General features: G+C 44.6%; 1 protein-coding gene across 1 annotated transcript in view; it reads left to right on the top strand.

Moving 5' to 3' along the window:
* Positions 1-21,460, top strand: part of SLC45A2 (solute carrier family 45 member 2) — a 227,067-nt gene extending 205,607 nt beyond the window's left edge. The window contains exon 7 of the mRNA XM_085630828.1: positions 15,979-21,460. Coding sequence (XP_085486954.1) covers positions 15,979-16,203 — 225 coding nt within the window. The 3' untranslated portion in view covers positions 16,204-21,460. The remainder of the gene's footprint in view (positions 1-15,978) is intronic.
* Positions 21,461-22,530: the final 1,070 nt, after the last annotated feature.

Here is a 22,530-nt window from a genome sequence, read left to right as displayed (position 1 = left end):
TTGCACAGACTCAAAAGCAAATGAGGAACTATTGCTTAACACTACCTCATGTCCCAGTATGTATATCTGTGAAAGGTGACAAAATAAGGGAACTTATAGAAATCAGACCCTACTATAGTATTGGCCGTAGCATAATCAGAGAGGCTATTATCAGAGCTCTTTTATTGATAGATTGGTGCCACGTAGTGCAGCTACAAAATATGGCAGCAAAGGGACAAGTACATATTTTATTAAATTCCACACCCCTGATGTTAGAAAGCTTTTAATGACTGCCTTCTTGATGATTATTTTTCCAGGAATGGCAACTATGTAATTGATCAATAATTTGCATCTGGATTTAAGCTTGATTTCTCAAGGAGTAGCGGAATCTCCACATTTCTGAAAGCATCTTGAGAAGTGGTTTGTAAAAGAGAAGCAGTGATGATTGTTAAGAGAAGAACAAATGCAAATGTTAGACCATAGGTTTTTATTCAATACTTGTCTGTGATTTATCTAAATACATAGTGCAGCCAAGAATAAATCTTCAGAAGGGCCATCTTGATAGAAAATGCTTGACAGAAGGTATGCTTTTAGCCACACTGAATACCAAGCTTGATTCAGGATGTATAGGCAGAATCTTCAGAACAGTCTTGGATCGAAAATCCTGCAGCTGGTTGGACTCTGGAGGCAAACATTACAATAAGGATTAATTCTAGGACTGAAGTTTTAATTCATAGGAGGGATTTCATTATAGGAATTCCAGAGCTGGTAGTCTCAGCAAGACGAATGTTGACAGCAAGCAAAAGAGCAGACTGTACCAGAGTAAGTTGAACTGACTGATTAAAAAAAAAAGTACATGTATACGAGCTTCATCAGTGGAAAGGATACAAAAGTGAAGCATTTTCTCGAGTGGAGATGAGTTCTTTTAATGTGTCCCAATGCTTGGGACATGAGCCGGAAATGCAGCTGATTTTGAGCCTGTGTGATGAAAAGACGCTGCTCTACCACACATTCCCAGAAAAATATAAAGATGCCATTCTGAAGGCTCTCTCACAAAAAACTACAACAGAAAACCCGTAAACCCAGTTGAAACCTGGGCGAATATAGTAACTAACTACAATGTCTCAACAGGTGGTACTTTAAAAAAAAATGCAGTCTGTATTAGAATCTTTGGATGGCAAATGTATTAGTTATAACAGCAATAGTACATTATATGCAGGTGTAATCCACGAGATAGTGCACACAAAGTGCTTGTGTGAGAGTGAACGGCGCTAGTGAGACACGTGACAAAGGTGCAAAAATCAGCGAAATAGGCACAAACTTTTCAATTGAATACATAACCTGGGCAATGAAACGACAATTAATACAGAACATCTTAAGAACCAAAGGACGTCGAAGAGTACTCCGAGTAGTTTGAAGACTCTGACACCATTATCCATGTAGCCTGCGTGTATCAGCATTTACAGTCCAATACTTGTTATGCCATCATCTGCAGAGCATGAAACAAAAAATGTGCAAGTGATTTATGGGAACATATCTATCTGTATTGTGTAGCTGACTTGTCACTAGTAATGTGCGATCTTTTCCATATTACTTCATAGTAGAGGAGGAGATGATCCCCGTTTTGTGCTGCCATTAGGTCTCTCATTACTATATTCTCAAATACCATCCCTGGCCTCTTGATATTTACTTGTAGTAGGAGACTTTGGGATCTCTGATGGCTAGTGTGCATTTGAGGGGTAGCTACTTCCAGTAGGGGTGATCTACTGGCTAATGTGTGCATCTCCGTTAATTTTCAGGTCACCTAATTATACTTTTGCTTTCATGAGTTCATGCCCATACCATGGAGCAAATGACCTGGCTTTCTTGGTGTGAGTCTTTAGAATAACATGGGTGTCTGATGCAAACAGGAGAATACTGTCGAGGTCGTACAGTAAAGTTTTGATTTTTGTGCTGTGGTTCAGAAAGGCACCTAGGGTTGTCATTTACTTATAGATGGCATCTATAGGGTAGACTGGAGGATCTGGTTAGGATTTTTGTTGCTTTGAATGGTCTTTGATGCACTTGGGTTTGGTAGATGAGTGGAAGCATGGGTATTTGAGTAGAAACACAGTAGGGTTGGCGGGGGATGCTGGTCATGGAACCATAGAAAAGATCCTGAAAGTTTCCTTTGCTGTGGGACACTTTTGTGATGTGTTGTCAGATACTGGCACTTGCCAGCCAATCTTAGAAAGCAGCTATCATAGTTTTCATATCAGGGTCTCCAAGAAGATTGAAGTTACCCAAGTAATGTTATTTGAGTTGCAAGTGGATGTGACTGCAAAATGGTTGCTGTTTTGGAGTCGAATGCTGGGTTGTAGCCTATTGGTCACTGGATGGCTAGTGGGAAGTGGCAGTCAGAAGCCTCAAAGTGTGAAGCGTTATTGCTTGCTGTAACATAAAAGGCCATGGTGCTTAGCAGACAATTGTGGCAATCCCTCTTGGTTAGTTTTGTCTGTAAATAAGCTTAACGTATCTATATTTGCAGGACCAGAATGCCAATGATATGGTAGCATGATTGGGTTTGCCAGGTTTATGTAGGAAAGCTATTATACGGAGTTATAAATGTCATCAGCTACACTGGCTGTAAGAAGGACTACTGCATTAACGTTGATGATTGTGAGTCTATTGTATATACATTATTTTTTCTATTTGTGTCTATAAGATGAAAAATTGATTTCCGTTCATGAGGCTCTCCTGGTCACTGGAGTTTGATATTGTTGTTCAAAGGTTTCACTGCAAGTGAGAGATGCTTGTAAGGTTTTGTGGTGCAAGGATGCACATAATTGCCTGATGCAGGGGGCTCTGCCAGGCTAAATCGGGGATTGCCTTGTGCTAATCTGCTCTTAGCTTGGACATTGCAAGTAGGAACACCATTGGAGAACAGAAAAAGAAATGAGGCATTGGTGTATGACATAGAGAGGGTCATGGAATTTGCTGAATTAGGAGAGTAGATGTTTCTGGTCTTCATGGGCAATGTGTTTGTGCTTGTAGGAGGTTGATGGTGAGAGACAAGCAGCAAGTGTTGCAGGTGGGATAACTATCTGTTTTGGGTGATGAAAACAAGATAGATGGAGAGAACAGCGACAACAGAACAGATTTCATCTTGGGGGTCATGTGGTCAGAAGGTCATGAGGGGTTACATGCCTTCAGTGCTTAATTTGTAAAACAATGAGTGTTGGTGCCCAAAGCTCTGCTCAGAGGCTCGTGGCTGGTGCTAAAAAATGCTGGTACGACTAATACCAAGGCTACGAAGTCTTGAATCCAACGCATGCCTCTTTAATTGCTCGACTGTGCTTTCGCCCTTTTCACAGTTTTCCCAATTTTTCGTTTCCTCTGTCATTCCACTTCGATCGTTTTTCCCTCTCTTGCTCTCTGTAAATGTCTGAAACCCAGCACCAATAAATAATCAAATGAACTTATCCCCGGTCTCCTTGGATTTGCTTTAACCATGTGCAAAGCTCAGTGTTTCAGGAGTGGGAGGCAAAAGTCCACAGCAACTGTTGTAAGTGGTGGGAGCCCGGTACAACAAAAGACCTTCATGGAGCTTAGTAACAAAAGAAAGCTCTCCTGCTAGGCACTGGCCTGGCGCAGTCACTCACAGTATTGGTGTGCAAGGAGTAACATTTTAATTAGACTTCTTGTCTAAATCCAGAGCCAGTGTTTGTGATCTCCCTGTGAATCCTGACCCATGCAGTCACTGCAAGCAGCCTGAGATGGCCATCTTCAAAGCGTTGACAGAAAATTACCAACTAATTCCCGATTTCGAGGACCCAGCATCTCACAATAAGAGAGCAGCCGTTTTGAGGTCCACTAAGAACCATTCTACTCAATGGACCAGCCGTTCTGAGGCAATGTACGTCCATAGGTGCAGCAATCGTAAAGTCAGGTACTCTATTAAAATCATTGAGGGGACCATTTCAGAAACCGGCAGTCCCACAGAAAGGAATTCGGTAGCCATTTTTAAAGTGAGGCCCCGAAAGAAAGCAGTGTGCAACTATCTGGAAGCACGACAAGAAAAACTGAACACTGTTGTATGCAAAAAAGAGAAAATCCAACAAACATTAGAAAAAAAGCAAAGCTCAATAGAAAGAGCCACTGGGTGTGAACACAACGTAAATAATGCAGCACAGTATTCAACTCTGTGCTCAGACACTAGAGTACACAAATCTACAAATTGGAAAGGTAAAGATAAATGGAATATCAGGAAGTACACAGTACTGATGCAAACATAAACTACCCACTAGCATTGTCTGCAACATACTGTAGAAAGAGAGAATTAAGTGAAAAGCCATGAGAGATCTGACCCAGGAGTCACCAGTAGCCCTAGAAGCAGTACCCCAAGAATTCAGTGAAGGAAGAAGGTGCATGCTGCCCTTGGAAGAGACACAACCACACCAGCCATTTGCAGGCTCTGTGCATTTACAGAACAATAAAGGCCAAATAAATTATGTGCTGAGCACATACTGGAATTCTGGCAGTGTTGATTCCACTCTTCCATCATATTGAGTCATAGTGAGTACATTTGGATTGAATAACAGTGGCAAACTCCCACTTGCAGCACATAACAGATTCCAAGATGGGGTAAAGCACCAATAGGCACCACAATACACAAAGCAATACCACTGAAATAAGGGAGAAGTAAATTAAGAAAGAAAAATAAGCAAAAGGAATTGGACTCATAGGGAAAGCACATGAAAGTGCAAGACCCATTACTGCACGTCTTGCTCACAGCCATTTGAGTGTTGTAAAATAGTGAAACAGAACAAAACAAAGGCTAGAACTCCACCTAAAGACTAAAGGAGCATATCATCACTTTCTTTTGAAGCAAGGGAATCGCAAGTTGCACCACAATCCGCAGAATCTTTTCATAAGAAAGCACTTGAACACATCAGACGACGCAGCAAGCACATCATTACAATCCATCTGGTCAACAAAATCAATAGGCAGAAAGAAATCAAGAAAATATCACCACAGACAACCATCAAAGTACACCTGGTAAACAGAGGGCCACCTCCATTCTGAGAGCTGTGCAACATGCTCTACTGATTTAGTACAACCATCAGTCCGCCAGCTTTACACATTTTTCCAACTGGAGCCACACCACAATATGAACAATGCATCTTTTACAGCAACAGGAGCAGTTCAGCTGACACTACGAACAAGTTAGCAAGGACAGAATGCATGTAACAACATCGATGTGCGGTCTCCTTAAGTGTAAGAGAAATGTTCTTTCATTTTCCATAAGAGTGTAGATGTCATATCAGGAATATGTTATTTTTCTCTAATGAAGGGGTGAATCTTGTGTCATGAGGACACTAGGACCTGCCAGGTCATAGTACTCCTAGGTCTACAACCATGACAATGGACACCACATCTACCCCAGTGACTGGAGAGAAAATGTGGGATGTTGCTCAGCAGTCCAGGGCAGCACAACAGGGTCAACATGGGTCAAGAAAAGCTCCCCTATAAGTAAAAGAATCAGTGAAAGGGCGTATTGAAAAAAATAATAAGGTAATACAATTTCTGTCTATATTATATGATCTGAAAGAGACTATTGGTTATAGATTCCTTACCTTAGAATTACTCCCTGGAGTCAGACTGGATCCGAATAATTTTTCTTCAGCAATATCCCTGTGTGTCGGTAGGTGGCGTCTGTCAACTCTGCGTCCGTCATCAGTGTTGTGGTCGCCGGGATGACGTTGCGGTGCCTACTTAGACGCCGCCCCTGCACGTTGGCCTCAATTGTTTTTCCGCGTCAGCCTAGTGCAGATTCGGAGAGAGCTTGCTCCTTAGTTATTTTTTGACTAAACTTTTTTCGACTTTTGTCGATGTCTTTTTATGAGTCTCCGACTCCTGGTGCGCGAGGGATGTCCCATCGTCAAACCATATTCAAGCCTTGTGACTCCCGTCACAAACTGATGTCCGTGACTGATTCGCACCTCGTGTGCCTCTGGTGTCTGGAGCGCGACCACGACCTGAAGTCGTGCTCCAGCTGTCGGCCCATGAATCCGAAGTCTTTTCGGTCTCGCTTGAGGGGAAGGTCTCGAGACCGGTCACTGAGCCACCACACCTCGTCCAAGTCTAAGCATGAGAAGAAGGTGAAGAAGCACAGTCGCTCTTCGCCTTCTCCCTGACGGTCGGCTGACGTGACGCAGGACCAGGAGCATCGTCTGTGTCCGGGAGCCGGGGCGTCCCCTGCCCAGCTTCGTATGTTCTAGGAAGCCCTCCAGTGCATCTTTGGGTAGCCTGACTCTGCTTGTGCGCCTTTGGGCCCTGCGGAGCCGGTTGGGGGCCCTGGGCCTTCGATGCCGGCGGCTCCGGCACCGCAGGGTCCACATAGATCCAGGCCTGGATCCGGATCGACGCCGGTTAACCTCACTTGACCTTCCCAGGCGCCGATGCTGACACCCCCAGCGCCAGCTGTTCTCCTGGCCAACGCCGTCCCCATCCTCATCACCTAGATGGACCCCGAGCAGGATCAACTTCGAATCTGGCACCGACGGGTACTTTTGTTCCCTTGTTCATCACAGATGCTCCCTATCTCCCTGATCCCTGGACCCTTTAACAGACCAGCTGGATGAACCGGCCTGGAGAGAGGAAATAGGTGACACCAGTGTTGTGAATACCTCCCCAGACCTTAAAATGCTTTCTTCCCCTACCATGGCTATGTAGGGGGGTGTCCTATGCAGTGATGGTGTGTGTGTGTGTGGCAGCCAAGGCTTTGGACCTGGAGCTCCCTACTGTGGCGGTCAGCACTAACCTCCTGATAGAGGTGCTTCAACCGACTGCAACTTCCTCTGAACCCCTCTTGCCCTTCAATGAAGCCCTCACGGACATCCTTCTGGGCACTTGGTCCAAGCCCAGCACAGGGGCTCCTGTGGAATGGACGATTGCCCACCGCCACCGCCCGGCTCTGGGCGATCATATTTTCCTCTCCCAACACCCTTCCCCCAAGAGCTTCTTGGTCCAAGCCTCTTCTTCCAAGGGCGCATTCCCTTCCGCATCCCCGAATAGGGAATCCAAGAAGCTGGATCATCTTGGGAAGTGTATGTTCTCTTCCTCCAGCTTTGCGCTTAGGTCTGTGAATACCACATGCCTCTTGGGCCGGTATATCCATACAGTCTGGCATACGGTTGCGCAAATGCTGCCTCAGTGCCCAGAGGAAGAAGGGTGACATACCCTGAAACCGGTCCCAGGATGCTTGTTTCCAGTTCAGGGAGGACCTGGCCTGGCAGTTCGGTCTGGACTGTTCCCCTCAGGCACAGGGTCAAGACTGATTTGCATATGGCTGGGTCCAAACTGGGGTGGCGTAGTGGGCAAAAGAACGATGGATATAACCCAGATCTTTTGACTGGGGAAGAATGTTTGCATTGTCAGCATTCCGTCCATCATTTGTTTACTGTAACACGTTTCGCCCTAAGTGGGATGGGTATGCCCAGACGTGGGTCCCTTGCTCACTGTGTCACTGGATTCAATCTAGCCTGGCTGAGGAAGGGTGACATACCCTGAAACCGGTCCCAGGATGCTTGTTTACGGTCCAGGGAGGACCTGGCCTGGCAGTTCGGTCTGGACTGTTCCCAGGGGGCACAGGGTCAAGACTGATTTGCATATGGCTGGGTCCAAACTGGGGTGGCGTAGTGGGCAAAAGAACGATGGATTTAACCCAGATCTTTTGACTGGGGAAGAAAGTTTGCATTGTCAGCATTCCGTCCATCATTTGTTTGCTATAACACGTTTTGCCCTAAGTGGGATGGGTATGCCCAGACATGGGTCCCTTGCTCACTGTGCCACTGGATTCAAGCTAGCCTGGCTGAAGAAGGGTGACATACCCTGAAACCGGTCCCAGGATGCTTGTTTCCGGTCCAGGGTGGATCTGGCCTGGCAGTTCGGTCTGGACTGTTCCCATGGGGCACAGGGTTAAGACTGATTTGCATGTGGCTGGGTCCAAACTGGGGTGGTGTAGTGGGCAAAAGAACAATGGATTTAATCCAGATCTTTTGACTGGGGGAGAATGTTTGAATTGTCAGCATTCCGTCCATCATTTGTTTGCTGTAACACAGAGGAGGTCCTGGCCATTCTTTCCCAGGCAGTGTCGGATGGGAGATATGCAGCAAAATTCACAATCCGCTGTGGACTGGATACCGCTGACTATCCTGAGCAGAAAGATTGCCACATCAGTAGCCCTGCAATGTTATGCCTGTTTGAGGGGACGTCTGGTTTTTCGGGGGATGTTCAAGCAACCTTGTTGGACATGCCATTCGATGGCCATCGCTTTTATGGTGACAAGGCGGACTCAGCACTTGAGCATTTTAAGGATTCTCGGGCTATGGCCAGGTCCTTAAGCCCCGCGTTGTCCCATCCTCCACAGTCTGCTTTTTGTCTCTTTTGTGGCTACGGAAGGGGCACCCAACCATGTCCGACCCAGTCCAGCCACCGGCCCACACAAGCTGCCCACCGTCTGCACGGACGTGGGACCCAGCAACGTGCGTCTGGGAACCAACGGGCAGGCCAGTCCACCTTCCCTTCCCTTCCTGCAGCAGCCTCCAAACCCTCCTAGTCTGACCTTCCAGGGCTATCAGCAGGCAGTGGGTGGCAAGATTTGCCATCACCTCCCCCACTGGCAATCCATCACACCAGACAGGTGGGTTTTGCAGATAGTCCAAAGGGGCTACTCCCTCCCCTTTGAGACTACCCTTTCCTCCATGCCACCGTCTTTGGAATTCACGTTGGAGGATCATTTGGTGCTTCTCCACCAGGAAGTCTCAGCTCTCTTGGCCAAGGGAGCTATTGTGAGGGTCCTGCTCCAGAAGTAGGTTGTGGTTGTGGTTGCTGTTCCCGCTACTTTCTGGTGCCCAAGATGGACAAAGGCCTGCATCCTATCCTAGACCTCAGGACCCTAAACCGCTTCCTCCGGAAGGAGAAGTTAAAAATGCTCACTTTGGCTCAGGTCCTGTGTGCCCTCAACCCCGGAGACTGAATGGTGGCGTTGGACTTGCTGGATGCCTATTTTCACATTCCCGTCCTGCCAGCCCACAGGCGTTACCTACAGTTCACGGTAGCCCACAAGCATTTTCAGATCACCATGCTCCCCTTCGGCCTTACCAGTGCCCCTCGGGGGTTCATGAAAGTGATGGCGGGTGGCAGGTCATCTGCGCATTTCAGGGGTTCCAGTCTTGCCCTATCACAATGAATGGCTGTTTAAGACTGGCTCGCCCCAGGCTGTCTTCTTCCACCTCCAGGCTACAGCAGACCTCCTGCATTCGCTGGGGTTCACTATCAACCTGCCGAAGTCACACCTGACTCCATCTCAGTCGCTCCTTTTCATTTGGGCTGTCCTGGACAGTTTCGGGCCGATCATTCGAAAGCAGCGAGTCCGGGATATTCAGGCTATGATACCAATGTTTCAGCCTCTAACCTGGATTTCGGTGAGAATGACCCTGAGGCTGCTGGGCCGCATGGCCTCCTGTATCCTGATGGTGGATCATGCCAGATGGCATATGCAGCCTCTGCAATGGGACCTGAAGTTCCAGTGGGCGCATCATCGGGGGAATCTTTCAGACTACGTCCAGATCTCGGAATGGGACTGCACAGCAACTGCAGTGGTGGCTGATGAACCAGGATTGGGTCAGAGGCATGTCCCTCTCCCTTCCCCAACTAGACCTCGCGGTTGTGACCGTTGCATCACTTCTGGGATGGGGCGGCCACATGGCAGAGGTGAAGATCAGAGGCATCTGTTCTCTGGCAGAGTCCGGGCTCCATATCAACCTGTTCCCTCTACTGGAAGACCGTGCCGGTGTTCATGGACAACACCACCGCCATGTGGTACTGCAACAAGCAAGGCGGGGTGGGGTCGTGGGCCCTTTGTCAAGAGGCTCTTCGCCTTTGGACATGGCTGGAACATCGGGGCATTGCCCTGGTGGTTTAACACCTGGCAAGTTCTCTGGATGCCAGGACTGATGAACTAAGCGGCTGGTGGATCACATAGTTTGTCTTCACTCAGAGATGGGACAAGGCCATTTTCAGCAGTGGGGAGAGCCTGGGTTAGATCTGCTCGCCACCGAAGAGAATGCGCAATGTCAGTAGTTCTGCGCTTTGGAGTTTTCAAGCTGGCTCACGCTTGGTGATGCATTTCATCACGACTGGAGCTGTAGCCTCCAGTAGGCCTTTCCGCCTGTACCACTTCTGCCCCGAGTGCTGAAGAAGATCAACTGCGACCGGGCCCAAGTCATTATTGTGGCTCTGGACTGGGCATTAAGAGTTTGGGATCCCAAGCTCCTGAGCATGGCCATCGATCCTCCGATCTGACTGCCCCTTCGGGAGGATCTTTTGTCGCAGCAGCAGGGGACGGTCCTCCACCCGAACCTGTCCAGCCTCCACCTCCTTGCGGGGAGATTGAGCGGCGACTGTTGAAAGCTTTTGACCTTCCTCCCGAAGTCTGTAATGTCATCTTGGCAGCCAGGCGTCCCACCGCTAAGACAGTATACGCCTGTCGATGTAACAAGTTTGTGTCATGGTGCACTTCAAATGCTGTGAATCCTCTTTGCCCCTCTTTCTGAGGTTCTTTTGTTTCTTCTTTCTTTGGCTCAGCAGGGCTCTGCTCTGGGCACCTTTAAAGGCTACCTGGCAGCCATTTCTGCTTTTCTTCAGCTACCAGATCAGCCCTCTTTGTTCAAGTCCCCTATTGTAAGTCGGTTCTTTAAAGGCATTATTCATCTCTGTCCTCAATCTCCTTTCATAATGCCTCAGTGAGACTTGAGCCTTGTATTGACTTACCTTATGTGTGCTCCCTTCAACCCTCTTCACAACTGTCCTCTCAGGCTTCTCACTGAAGACTGCTTTTCGTGTTGCCATCACCTCTGCTCACAGAGTGAGTGAGCTCCAGGCACTTTCTTCTAAGCCTCCTTTCTTCTCAATCCATCCGGACAAAGAGGTGCTTCGAACGAGACCCTCTTTCCTACCTAAAGTTGTCACGCCTTTTCACATTACAGACTATTACTCTGCCCACCTTTTTCGCATCTCCGCACCCTTCCATCTGGACCCTAAAGGTGCGCTGTCTTTCTACCTTGACGCACAAAGGATTTTCAGGTGGACGATCAACTCTTTGATGGCTATGTGGGTGTCAAAAAAGGTCGGGCTGTGCAAAAGCGTACCATCTCTCGATAGGTGGTCCTTTGTATCATTGTTACGCTTTTGCTAAAAAGAAACCTCCAGTCGGACTGCAAGCTCATTCCACTAGAGGTACGGCAGCAACCACTGCTTTGATGTGTGGAGTTCCACTTATCGATACCTTCCAGGCAGCCACGTGGGCTTCTATGCAGATGTTCACATTACTGCCTGGATAGTCGAGTCCGGAGAGACGGCTACTTTGCCCGTTCTGTCCTCCAGGATTTTCTGGTGTGAACTTGGTTCGCAGCCCCTCCTCTGGGGATGGTATTGCTGGGTTATCTTTTCTAAGGTAAGGAATCTATAACTAATAGTCTCTTTCAGATGAACAAGTTACTTACCTTCGGTAATGAAATATCTGTAAGAAACTTAGACTAGTTATAGATTCCTTACGGCCCCACCCATCCTCCCTGTTCTGCGAACTGACTGTAGTGTTAAGGACATCCTTTCAGGGCCCAAGTTTTGTGCACCAGTGGTCAGTGTCTTGCATGGCTCTGCGTTTCTGGCGTGGAAAGTCGTGTACAGAACTGACGTCAGCGCGCAAGGGTGGCGTCTAAGTAGCTACCGCGTCGTCATCCCGGCGACCACGACGCGGACGACAGATGCAACGCCACCTACGGACATGCAGGGGGACTGCTGAGGAAAAATTCTCTGGATCCAGTCTGACGTCTGGGGTAAATCTAAGGTAAGCAATGTATAACTAATATTTTTCTCTTACAGATACATTGTTACCGAAGGTAAGTAATCTGTTCTTCATCCTGCACCTGGACATGGCAATGACTAAGAGGTCCTGAAGCATCACATGGCTTGCTGAATATGAGAAAAGCTGCTATTGTTTTCCGGTCATCCGTGCATCCGTCATTGGTGCTTGTGCAGGTTGCGTTAGGGAGTAGGTGAGCTCTGCCACCTATAAGGAAATTATCTGTTGCTCCCACATGGCACCATATTCCATATTGAGAAGCCTAAATCCTAGTCGTCTCTGACCCTTTATTAGATCAATGTAAATGGCAAAACAAAAAGCACACCCTAAAAATACACAAGAATGAATTTGTTTAATTGATTTTCCAGCTTTGGAATAAAATCCCCATTTTTTAACTTTACGTTAATTCTACTTGATTTATGAATGAAGAGCTAAGACTTTTTTGGTACAAGGAAAATGTCTCATTACTATTAGATATGTTGATTACATTTAATAAAGCGAATTAAGTCCTTGGGAAATGCTTGAATTTCAACAAATACATATGTCTGTGATGAGTGAATTAGAAACTGTAAACCTATGCCCCATTTTTTTACTATTATGTTGAATGTTTGGTTTCAATATGTCTTTAGTAAGAATATATATTAAACTGTAACAATCTATGAATTATGTAGCACATGGGTTCTGGCCACTTAGTCCCCATGGCATTTTCCCTTTTGACTTCCCGTTTTTTTAATAATTACTGTGAGTGAGTGTCACTAACTGATTTTCTCTTATGGCAAATTCAATGGAAATGGACTGAGTGTGCTAACAACCAGTGTCTGTTTTTTAAGGAAGGGGCTTGCTGCTCATCTAGGGTAGGAAAGTCTGGGCTGGTTATACTCTAGCATATGAGCACACACATTTGCACACAAGTGCAGGATGAAGATGTGAGGCTACCATCAAGCTCAGTCCAGTATCTGAGCACAGATATCCTGTCACAGAAGGGATTTGTCTTGACTTTATCTTGCCCTAGGCCTTATAATGTGAGTGGGCAATCATAATGTAGCTCTGTAGTACTTACTGAAAGTCTATGGTGCTTAACTGGATTACACATTACAGGTGAAATATACTCCAAAGTAGGTCTCAACCCACCTAGGCCTACAGGGCCCGGCGAGGCATCAATCTTAGGGTAAACATATAAACAGAGTGTAGATCCGCATTCACTTTTGTCATAACTTCTCTCCTTTTGGCACTTTAGGAATTATCAAATTTCACTTGTCCAGCAGCAACCGTATTCCATGTTAATTACTCTGCTGATCAGCAGGATTATCAAAGGTTCCCCACATATTATAGCTAATAACAGTGCTTGAACTAGTTTCTGGCACGGGAAGAGGTGGGGATGAAATCTGCCTATGGTAGTTAACTCTTCACAGTGCACCTGACCTTGGCAAGCCCACAGAAAAACAGGAGGAAAGGCCAGACCTCTGGAAGCAAACAGAGGGGCTCCCCCTTGAGGTTTTGGCAAGAAGGGACAGGCAGCTGTGTCAGTTGGGGCGAAGCTGAGGCTCCCACAGAAGGTCTGTCCATAGACTTGAAGTCACCATTCTTAAATGTCCCAGAATGCTGTGTAAGAGGACCGAGATGTAGTGATGACGTGGCAGGCTAGGTTTGGCCAGGAATGCCAATTCTAGGATGCCAACTTGCTACCCCTTCCCATCCTTTCCACCCCTGCACAAGGGAGAGACACTTGAGAAGACAGTGGACCTGGGGCTGTGATGTCAGAAGAATGCCTAGCTGTCTGGAGAAGTCACCTAATCTCACCGAATTCCATTGATGAACAGATGGACGTTCACTCCAACAGGTACCCAGGACTAGGATGGGTCTCTCCAGGGCCAATGACTATGGCACCCTTATGCCCCCTGAGTACTATTTTAAGGAATGGACCAGCTGGAGTATCCAGCATGGTTACCCAGGGACTTCTGTGGACTGATCCTTGACTCTGTTGACACATAGGTGCCCTGCAAGTAGGCAGCAGACTCTGGTACCTGAGGAGTGTGGCAGGGAGGGTGTTCTGCTTGTTGGCTGTCAAATGGCTGTGGAAGATGCCCCCAAGTAGGAAAGATCATTAGGAGCACAGTCGAATGGACGGTCTGGTGAAGGGATTCTTAGAAATCAAGCTCCGACAAAGAAAAGCAGATGTAGAGTTAAGGAGGCCTGAAGAGAATAGTCGTGGTGGCTTCATCTAGCTACCAGCAGCAAATTAAGTTAAGATCATTAAAATCGACCATACAGGTCCAGAGAAACCTACCTCAGAATTTCTGTCTTCTTGGAGGAATTAGCGGTTACAGGAGCAAGTAGCACTCTTCACAAAATTCTGAATTTTTCCTTGGGAAGGCCAAGCCTCGGGTTCAATGCAACCTATTTCTTGATTTTAAAGGAGGAGAGCACATACATGGGGACCCCTCCCTAGAGCCACTTTTGCCCCCTGGGAACTCATCTTCCAGGGGCCAAAGCTTGAAAATTATCCTATGGTAACCCATCCCACAGGGACAGAAGAAAAGAACATGGGCATGTTTTTGCTGTTGGCCACAAAGCATTATCTTGCACAGTGGCAAAGCCGCTAATATGATATTCAAGCTTCTGGCAAAAGAGCTCCCCATAGGCCTCTGCAAAGGGCATACAAGTTAGCATATTGTGCCTTGTGATGGCACAAGATGGGCGAGCGTACCACTAAATAACCTGGAGTGTGTTTGGAGCTCCTGGGAGTGCAGCAGTGCCCCAAAAATGCTGCCCCAAAGGTTGCCTGAAATCTTCCAAATGGTTACATTTATGCTCCTAGAGGCTGCACTTTGCACATGGGCCCCGGAGTACAGGGACCAGTGTCGGTTGGTCCTAAAACTGCATTAGCGTAAGGGTAAAAGTAGAAATGCAACTATAAAGCACATTATTTACTGTAATACTGTCGGTGGTTGGCAATGCAAGGTTTTACTTTTTAATTTATAGAAAAAAATGGTGGTATTATTCCCATTAACCCATTAACTTTAATGGTGTTGCAGTTGTGAATTATCAACATGTTGCTACTTTTACTGTTTATTTTGTATTTTTACGGAGTTTTATATAGCGCAAACTTGACCCGATACCGGTATCAGAGCGCTTACATAGCACCAGTTACGTTACATGAGGACACATTCATTGTTTGGCACGGGGAGATTAAGTGATTCGCCCAGAATCACAGGATGTTCAGCGTCATTGCTGAGACGCGAACCCGGTTCCCCAGATTCGAGGGTGACCGCCCTAGCTGTTAGGCCAGCTCCTCTCCCCACAATTAATGTCGTTGTGACTCCCTTACGAAGCCAGTAGGCCTACGCCCCTTATATTGTGATTGTGTATTTAGTATAGGTGGGGGTATTGTGGTTATGGGGTTCAGGACCCACTTGTGGTGTAACGTATTATGATGGTGCCACCAAAGGTGTTCCTATCTACCTGACTGTATAAAAGTGTATTTAATGCTTAGTATTTAGTAGTATGTTTTTAATAAAAATGATTTTCCTTTTAATAAGAAATAGCTCTGACCCGTCAATGGTCTATTGAGTTTGTTATTGTGTACCAGCTACTGGGGGTACTTGCCTACACCACCTACCCTGAGTAGGCATTGGACTGCCCTGCTTCATTATCCTGAGAGAGTCGAGTGCTACAGTGAGGTACTTGATGGTCAGTAAAGAGATAGTTGTGGACTTACTGCTTTTGAAGGACTCTGATCCTTCCCAACTAATAACCCAGCTTCTTACAAATAGCATTTCGGTTTGAACTAGGCAGATATGTGATAGTTCAATGTTTAAGTCATATGTCGGAGTTATAACATGTTTGCTCCTGAAGACAGGTGAGCGAGCAACACACTTTTTCGAAAATGCATGATGGCGTACGCTAAAAACAATCTTGTTTCTGCACTCTGAAAGCACCAGGTGATCTCTAGTTTCTACACCCTGCTGAAGTTAGAAGTAAAAAGTATTTCCACCTTTTGCTCTGTCAGAGTGGTTCAGTAGCTATTGGTCAAAATATGTTTAGGCACAGTTTTCACCGTTTTGTTTTCTTTCTTCTTTTTTTTTTTTTTGCAGGAGCAAAATCAGGCTAATGGATTGATATCGGAACACACCAGAGGCAAGGGGATTGACTGCGCTGCCCTTACCGCCATGGTTCAGCTGGCACAGATCATTGTTGGTGTGGTGCTGGGGTTCTTGGTCAGCATAGCCGGCAGTGTGGTTGTGGTTGTCATTTCAGCCTCTACTGTTGCGTTGATAGGCTGCTGCTTTGTTGCTGTCTTTGTGAGATATGTCGAATAAAAAAACTACATCTTTGAACATGTTCATCTGTGGTACCTTGACTAGTCTAGTTCGAAAGAACCACTTTGTTTTCTGCACGTTCTTCCTGCGTTTTCTTTGAAAATTATAAGGCGTTCCAGGATGCAAAAATACATTTTAGTTAGGGATTCAGTACACATCCGGATGAGATTAGTCTCTCTATCATTATTTTTGCTTTTCCATTAATGAACTGCTATCTCGTTACATAAAATACCATTCTCCATATGTTTCTAAAAATAGCTTTGTTGTTTGGCACAAATGCACATTTTCACATGGAACGTTTTAGGTCTGGCATTCGATATGATCTTTTGAATTTGCAAAAAATGTATATACATTATGTACTTGAAAATATATAAGCATTTAGGCAGCCATCCAATGTTTGGTTGTTGGGTTATTCACATCAGTGGCATAACATAGGCCCCTGCAGCCCTCGCAGGGAGGGGGGGGGGAAGCTCCAGGTGGCCCCCTCAGTACAATACCTTCATCTGAGAGCTCCTTACTGGCTCTGGAGGGCGGGCCCTTCCATGTTCTTTGCAGGGGGTCCCGCTTAAGATTCGTTACGCCACTGATTCTCATTCTCTTCCCACCCACTACAATTTACAGCTTGTTGCACTGAGCCAGCCCACATCAGCCATTGGGTAACTTCACTGTGCATGACCGCATTTTGCCCTTTCACAAGCAGCACACAGACACACAAAGTAGCTCCTTTACTTCCCGGGACTCGTGAACCAATGCAACAATTTTCATTATTGTTAGACCTGACATCCTTGACGTGGTTTCCCCTGACTTTTTGCTTTCAGACCTACTGTTTTTGCCGACTTCGTTTTTGGCCTGACAAGTATTGTAGTTACTTCTTGCAAAGGGTGCATACCTGTGCCAACCAGAAACCCAATTTCTGACAAATATTCATTTTTTTTTTTTTTGTCAAAAGCAGACTTATCCTACTTTCCAATATTAAAAAGACATTTGTATTGATTATGCCTTTTTTTGTGAAGATTAGGGCTCTGCTCTGGAGTTGTATGTGAGGTTCCCTCTCCCCCTCAAGAGGCATCCTGCTTGTAATTGCATTACTGGAGATGCATACCAGAGCTTTCATAATGCACATTTTACTGCTTAGAGCTATCTGGCCTGCACTGGCGTCCTTGGACACACATTCCCTGTGGCTGGGAGCACAGACCTTTTAAAAATTCTAATCATGCTTTATTGAAGATTTTATTTGATAAGAAATACAGACACAGTACAGAGCAGAAAGGAACAATCGTATAATAAGATTTGTGGGTTGACATGGGAACATCATCTAATACTTTGAGGTGCTAACATCTTGGAAGAGATGTGTTGTGATAAGACAGAGAAGGTCAACGGTGTTAAAGCAGAGTATCATGTGTCTTATATCTTGGGCCTGTGAAAGAGATGATATGAGGGTAGGGCATATCGCCGATCTTTTTAATGCCCCAGGGTAGTATCAAGGTGTAGGGGGGAAATGAGATAATGAAGTGAAGGAAAAGAGAAGGAGCAGAGTGAAGAAAGGGAGAGGTGGAGGAAAAAAGGAAGAAGTAGGAGGGAGTGATAAGTGATATAGGGGTGAGGGCATCTGGACGGAGAGGTGTGTGAGAGGACGGGGGATGGCTACTACCTACAGTGAGTATAAGTTAGAGATGTAGGTGTCCAAATTTGACAATCTTATTTGTTTTTCTTCAGTGGGCTTTTTAGGTGTGAGTTTAGAGAGTTGTCAGCTCCTCTGGTGAGTTAAACCCACTCCCAACATACATGGAGCTAAAGTTCGGAAAGGTCTTTCAATTCAGATAGGATGGCTTTTAGACTGGTGGAGAGAAGGATATCCCATAGAATCTGTTCTTTTTTGTCCAGCTTAGAGCCAGTGTCAGAGGGAAAAATACCCAGAGCAATTGAGGCGAGGTCAGGGGACCATGTCATATGAAGAATTTGTGAAATTGTTTTGCTGACTTCTGGCAGAACATTTTAGAGAATGTACAATCTAGTAAATATGCTGTTGGTCACCCGATTCATTCCTGCAGCTCCAGCAAGTATTGGAGCACAGAACTATTTGTTTTACAGAGCTTAAGCTTCTTTGAATTGTAGCTCTTTTTTCTTTTAAGCATTCCCAATTTCAATTAATTTCTGACCATCATTATTTTTATTTCAAAAGTGACCACATGATTGTTCCTGGTTGTCTTGTCCCCTCATCCTTGTGTCAGAAGAATGATCAAAGCATTCTTCATTGGTATGTTACTTAAACGAGGAGTACCTGACTGGTATGTATCTAATGCAAAGTGTATTTATGAAATTCTCAAAAGATATGAGTGTAGAAGCGGGGCGACTAACCAGGGGCCTCTTGACTATGGTTTTCACAAAATGTGTGAAAAGGGCCTGGCAGATACAGACTAACTGTGATTGGGTGCTCCCTAGCTGTGTTTGAAGGTTACCTGCCTACAAATGCTTTAATTGTGATGAATGTATATGTGAACAGGGGACGCCGACTAACTTGAAAACTCAATGGGAGAGGTTTGTAAAATATTTGATTATTCTAGTAGGCCTCTCTGTATCTTTAATGTTGAATTAGTTTCCCCTTGGGAGAATAATTACCACGGGGAAATATTGGAAGCTTTTTCTGTCAAAACTGTTGTTTCAGTAGTCACACTCCAGCAGCCCAAAAACATGTGTGTAGCAGTCAGAAGTATCCTATAGATTATATTTGTCTACAAGCTTGGAACTTTGAGGCAAACTGTGATCCATCTGGAAACCTTTTATCTGAGAAAAATTATGACTCCCATTGATGATAGGTATATGGCACTTATGTGTGATTACCAAGCTTGTAAAGTATTTCCACCAGTGGGGGGAGAGGGAGTAGATGTGGTGCAGTGATATGGTGAGATCAGCTGGGAAGTTGTCAATTGTTTGATGCTGGAAATTGTAAAATGCAATGTTATCTGTGAAGGCTCAGTTTGCTTCTCAGTGAGTAAACATCCCTGGTTTGATCTCCAATGCCAAGCTCTAAAGAAAAAGCTTCAGAAACTGTTGGCCCGAGTGAGACCTGAATATACTATGGTCAAAGTGGAATATGAGTCTTTGTCAAAATGATGTTAATCTGACTATTTTAAAGCAAATTGGGAAGAAATAGTATTGGCCCTAACAGTTAAGGATCCAAAAAGTTCTGGAAAGTTGTCCAGATAGCCTGTAAGGTAGTCCAGGAACCAATAAGGTAAACGGTTTCCTGAGGAGGTTTGGGTCTTTCACCTAACTGGATTATAGTTCTCCTGATTATCTAAGCAGATCCTCCTGGGTTCCCCCAGAGAAGAGCTTGCTAAATCTAATAAGTGTAAATTCCTTGACTAAAAAAATATCTCCCCTTGAGTTGACAAGAGCAGCCAGACTAGATATTTTACCAGCACTTGTATTAAAACCAGATGTTAACTTGTGGGCCAACTTTTTCTCCAATCTCAATAACCAATTTAGGACTGTTACCAGTTAGTTGAAAACATACGGTAATTAAACCAATCCACAAGAAAAGCAATCCTACAGATCCCAACAGCTTTTGTTTGATAAGTTTAATTGATGTTGGGGATAAATTATACTCAGACAATTTTTCAGCATATGAAGGAATGGATTCAGTGTAATAACCCTATTCCGATCGAGCAAGGTGGTTTTAAACCAGGTCAGTCAAGGTTGACCACTGTTTTATCTTATGGACAATGGTTCAGAAGGCGATGGAAACCGGTGGTACCTTATTTCATTGGTTTGTGGGTTTCCATTCAGCTTTTGACTTAGCAAATCAAAACCTTTCATGGGCAAATTCGAGTGGTGTGGGCCTCCCAGAATACCTCCTGAGGATTCTTCAAGAACTACACAATGATAACTGGGCTTAGGTGGAACTAGATCTCTCGGGGGTCCTTATCAAGGAAAATTGCCTTAGAAAATGGGTTGAGATGGGTGCAAGCTATCTCGCAGACCTGCCACAGGTCCTATCAGACGCAAAGCTCTCACCCCCTTAAAATGGGGAAAGATATATTTCTGGCCTTCTGTATGCTGATGATCTCGGAACTGTTGACCTAACAGAGGTGGGATTCCAAAGAAAGCGTGTGTTGCTCAGCAAATATTGTTCCTCAAATGATTCAAACAAAAATATGGATAAAATAAGGATAGACACATTTAGCAAGAGATTCAAACCTTTTATGTGGGTTAGGGAGAGAATAAGCCTGTACAAATGGCTAACCTATATAAGTTCTTAGGGATGCCATTTACTGAGAAATTGAATTGGGTATTGCTGGGGGATGCCAAGGCCTTATCTATGATTGGGGAGGCTAACCAAATTTAAGGAAGTTTTCACCCCAGTGTTTACCGCATATAGGGCAATGATGTCCCCTCAGTGTTTGTATGAGGCTAAAGTTTTATGCCTAGGCTCTGCATCAATGTGGGATAAGTGTGAATGCAAATGTCTAAATAAATGTCTTGGGCTACCCAGTGGAGTAATGACCCCTACTGTTAGTATATAATCTAATCTGCAGTCCTGTAAATCAACATTACGTTTTGGGGTAAATTTGGCAGTGTTGACGATCTAAAGGTTTCAACCTTTTGTGCTATGGACTTTAGAAACAGTGAACTGTATTGGGCATGGAAGGTTAAAGGTAGACCTATAGTTAATTATTGGGAATTACAATGTTCTGGAGCCCACATCTGTCTCGAAAAAAGATTTAAAAGAAATTTGTATCAGGGCATCAAGACTTATGGATTTACGCTACTTGGAAAAGAAGAGGACGGCGAGCTATATCCTGAAACCTTAGCAATTAATTCAAACCGATCTCTATTTGTCTTCTTTCCTAACCCTGTTCTTCCCCAGCTGCTATTGAAATTCCAGGTTGCTTTTAATATTTTGTATTTAAACTATAGTAAATTCCAAGGGCAACTAAGCATTGAGGGAAACTGTATATGTGGTTTATGCTATGATGATAATTTGAATATATATCTTCTTTTTTATTTTTTTAGATGCTAATTCATTTTTAATACCAATTTTTAATAATTATAATATTCAGCATCAAAGGGAGGCAATCTCACTATTGGTAAATATGGAATCTTTTGATGTAGCATGTGCTTAGGAAGATTTGTAAAGTCTGTTCCTGTATAGTGGATTACATTTTATGTATTTTTAAATTATGTTTACTGTGTAAGAATTTGTAAGTTGGTTTCACATACTAAGGTATAAATAAACTTTGATTTACTACTACGACTACTATTTACTTCCACATTGCCTTCACGTTATCCTCATTTACTTACTTAGAATATCGCTTTGCCATATCATCATGGAAATTACTTTTACTGTAAACATAATTTTGTGTTACAGATATAAAGCACTAAATTATTTGTTAATAATGTAAGAGAATGTAGTAATTTATATTTGGGATTAGAATACCCATAAGCAATTGAAAATAATTTAATTGAATGAGTTTGGGCTTGTCGTATGTTTCCTGCATGGCCCATTATAGTGTTCCCTTTTCACACATTACTATGGAAACGCGCTGGCTTTTGTGCCACATTGTACTTTCACACTGACCCTGCATATGTTTTTGCGTTCTTTTCTTTTTCTGGGATTTAGTCTGAACATCATAGACAAAGTCAAACAATAATGTCCCTTCTTATTCTTTCTGGCTAGGCAATAACACCTAGACATAACACAGAAATGCATCTGTTGTTTATGTGCACATGTCTTGTCATTTAGATGAGCACAGGAGCCCAAAATGCTCACATGGAATGAGAGTTTTGAGACAAGATCACTGCGTCTGCTGAGATGTAGAGCGTCCATCAGTGTATGCTAAGGTATGGGGTCTGCTACTAATCCTAGAGCTATTCACTTTACTTCAGTAGAAGGGGAGGTGGTTTAGGCTACTCTGTCCTATATAATAACAGGGCTTTTCATGGTGTACGTTTTATTAACTATGCTAACAGCATTTTTAATATGCATTTGTTTTCCAATTTTGGCAAGAATGCTGCATTTGAGAACACAATAGTTTAAATAAATATTTTAAATTTCCTTTGTGTTTCCTGACTATTTTATTGTGGACAGATACGAGTGAGAGAACAAAAGGGTCTGTCCTGTTACAACGATCCCCGAGGAGGTCGAGAGTGTTGTCTTCTGGGGTCCATGTCACTTGTTTCTCTGGTAACATTAGGAGGGCAAGTGAGGCACTATAGCTAGTCGGACTCTGACTCATAGATACTGAGGTGGAATGGTGACTACATACCTGTATTCTATGGTCCCAAGCATAGTTCTGTTCCTGAGCACATTCCCTGCAACATACC

Source organism: Triturus cristatus, chromosome 2_1 (assembly GCF_964204655.1).
Source record: "Triturus cristatus chromosome 2_1, aTriCri1.1, whole genome shotgun sequence".
In the NCBI taxonomy this organism is placed as follows: domain Eukaryota; kingdom Metazoa; phylum Chordata; class Amphibia; order Caudata; family Salamandridae; genus Triturus; species Triturus cristatus.
Note: the sequence above shows the minus strand (reverse complement) of the source record. Positions and strands in the feature narration are given on the sequence as shown.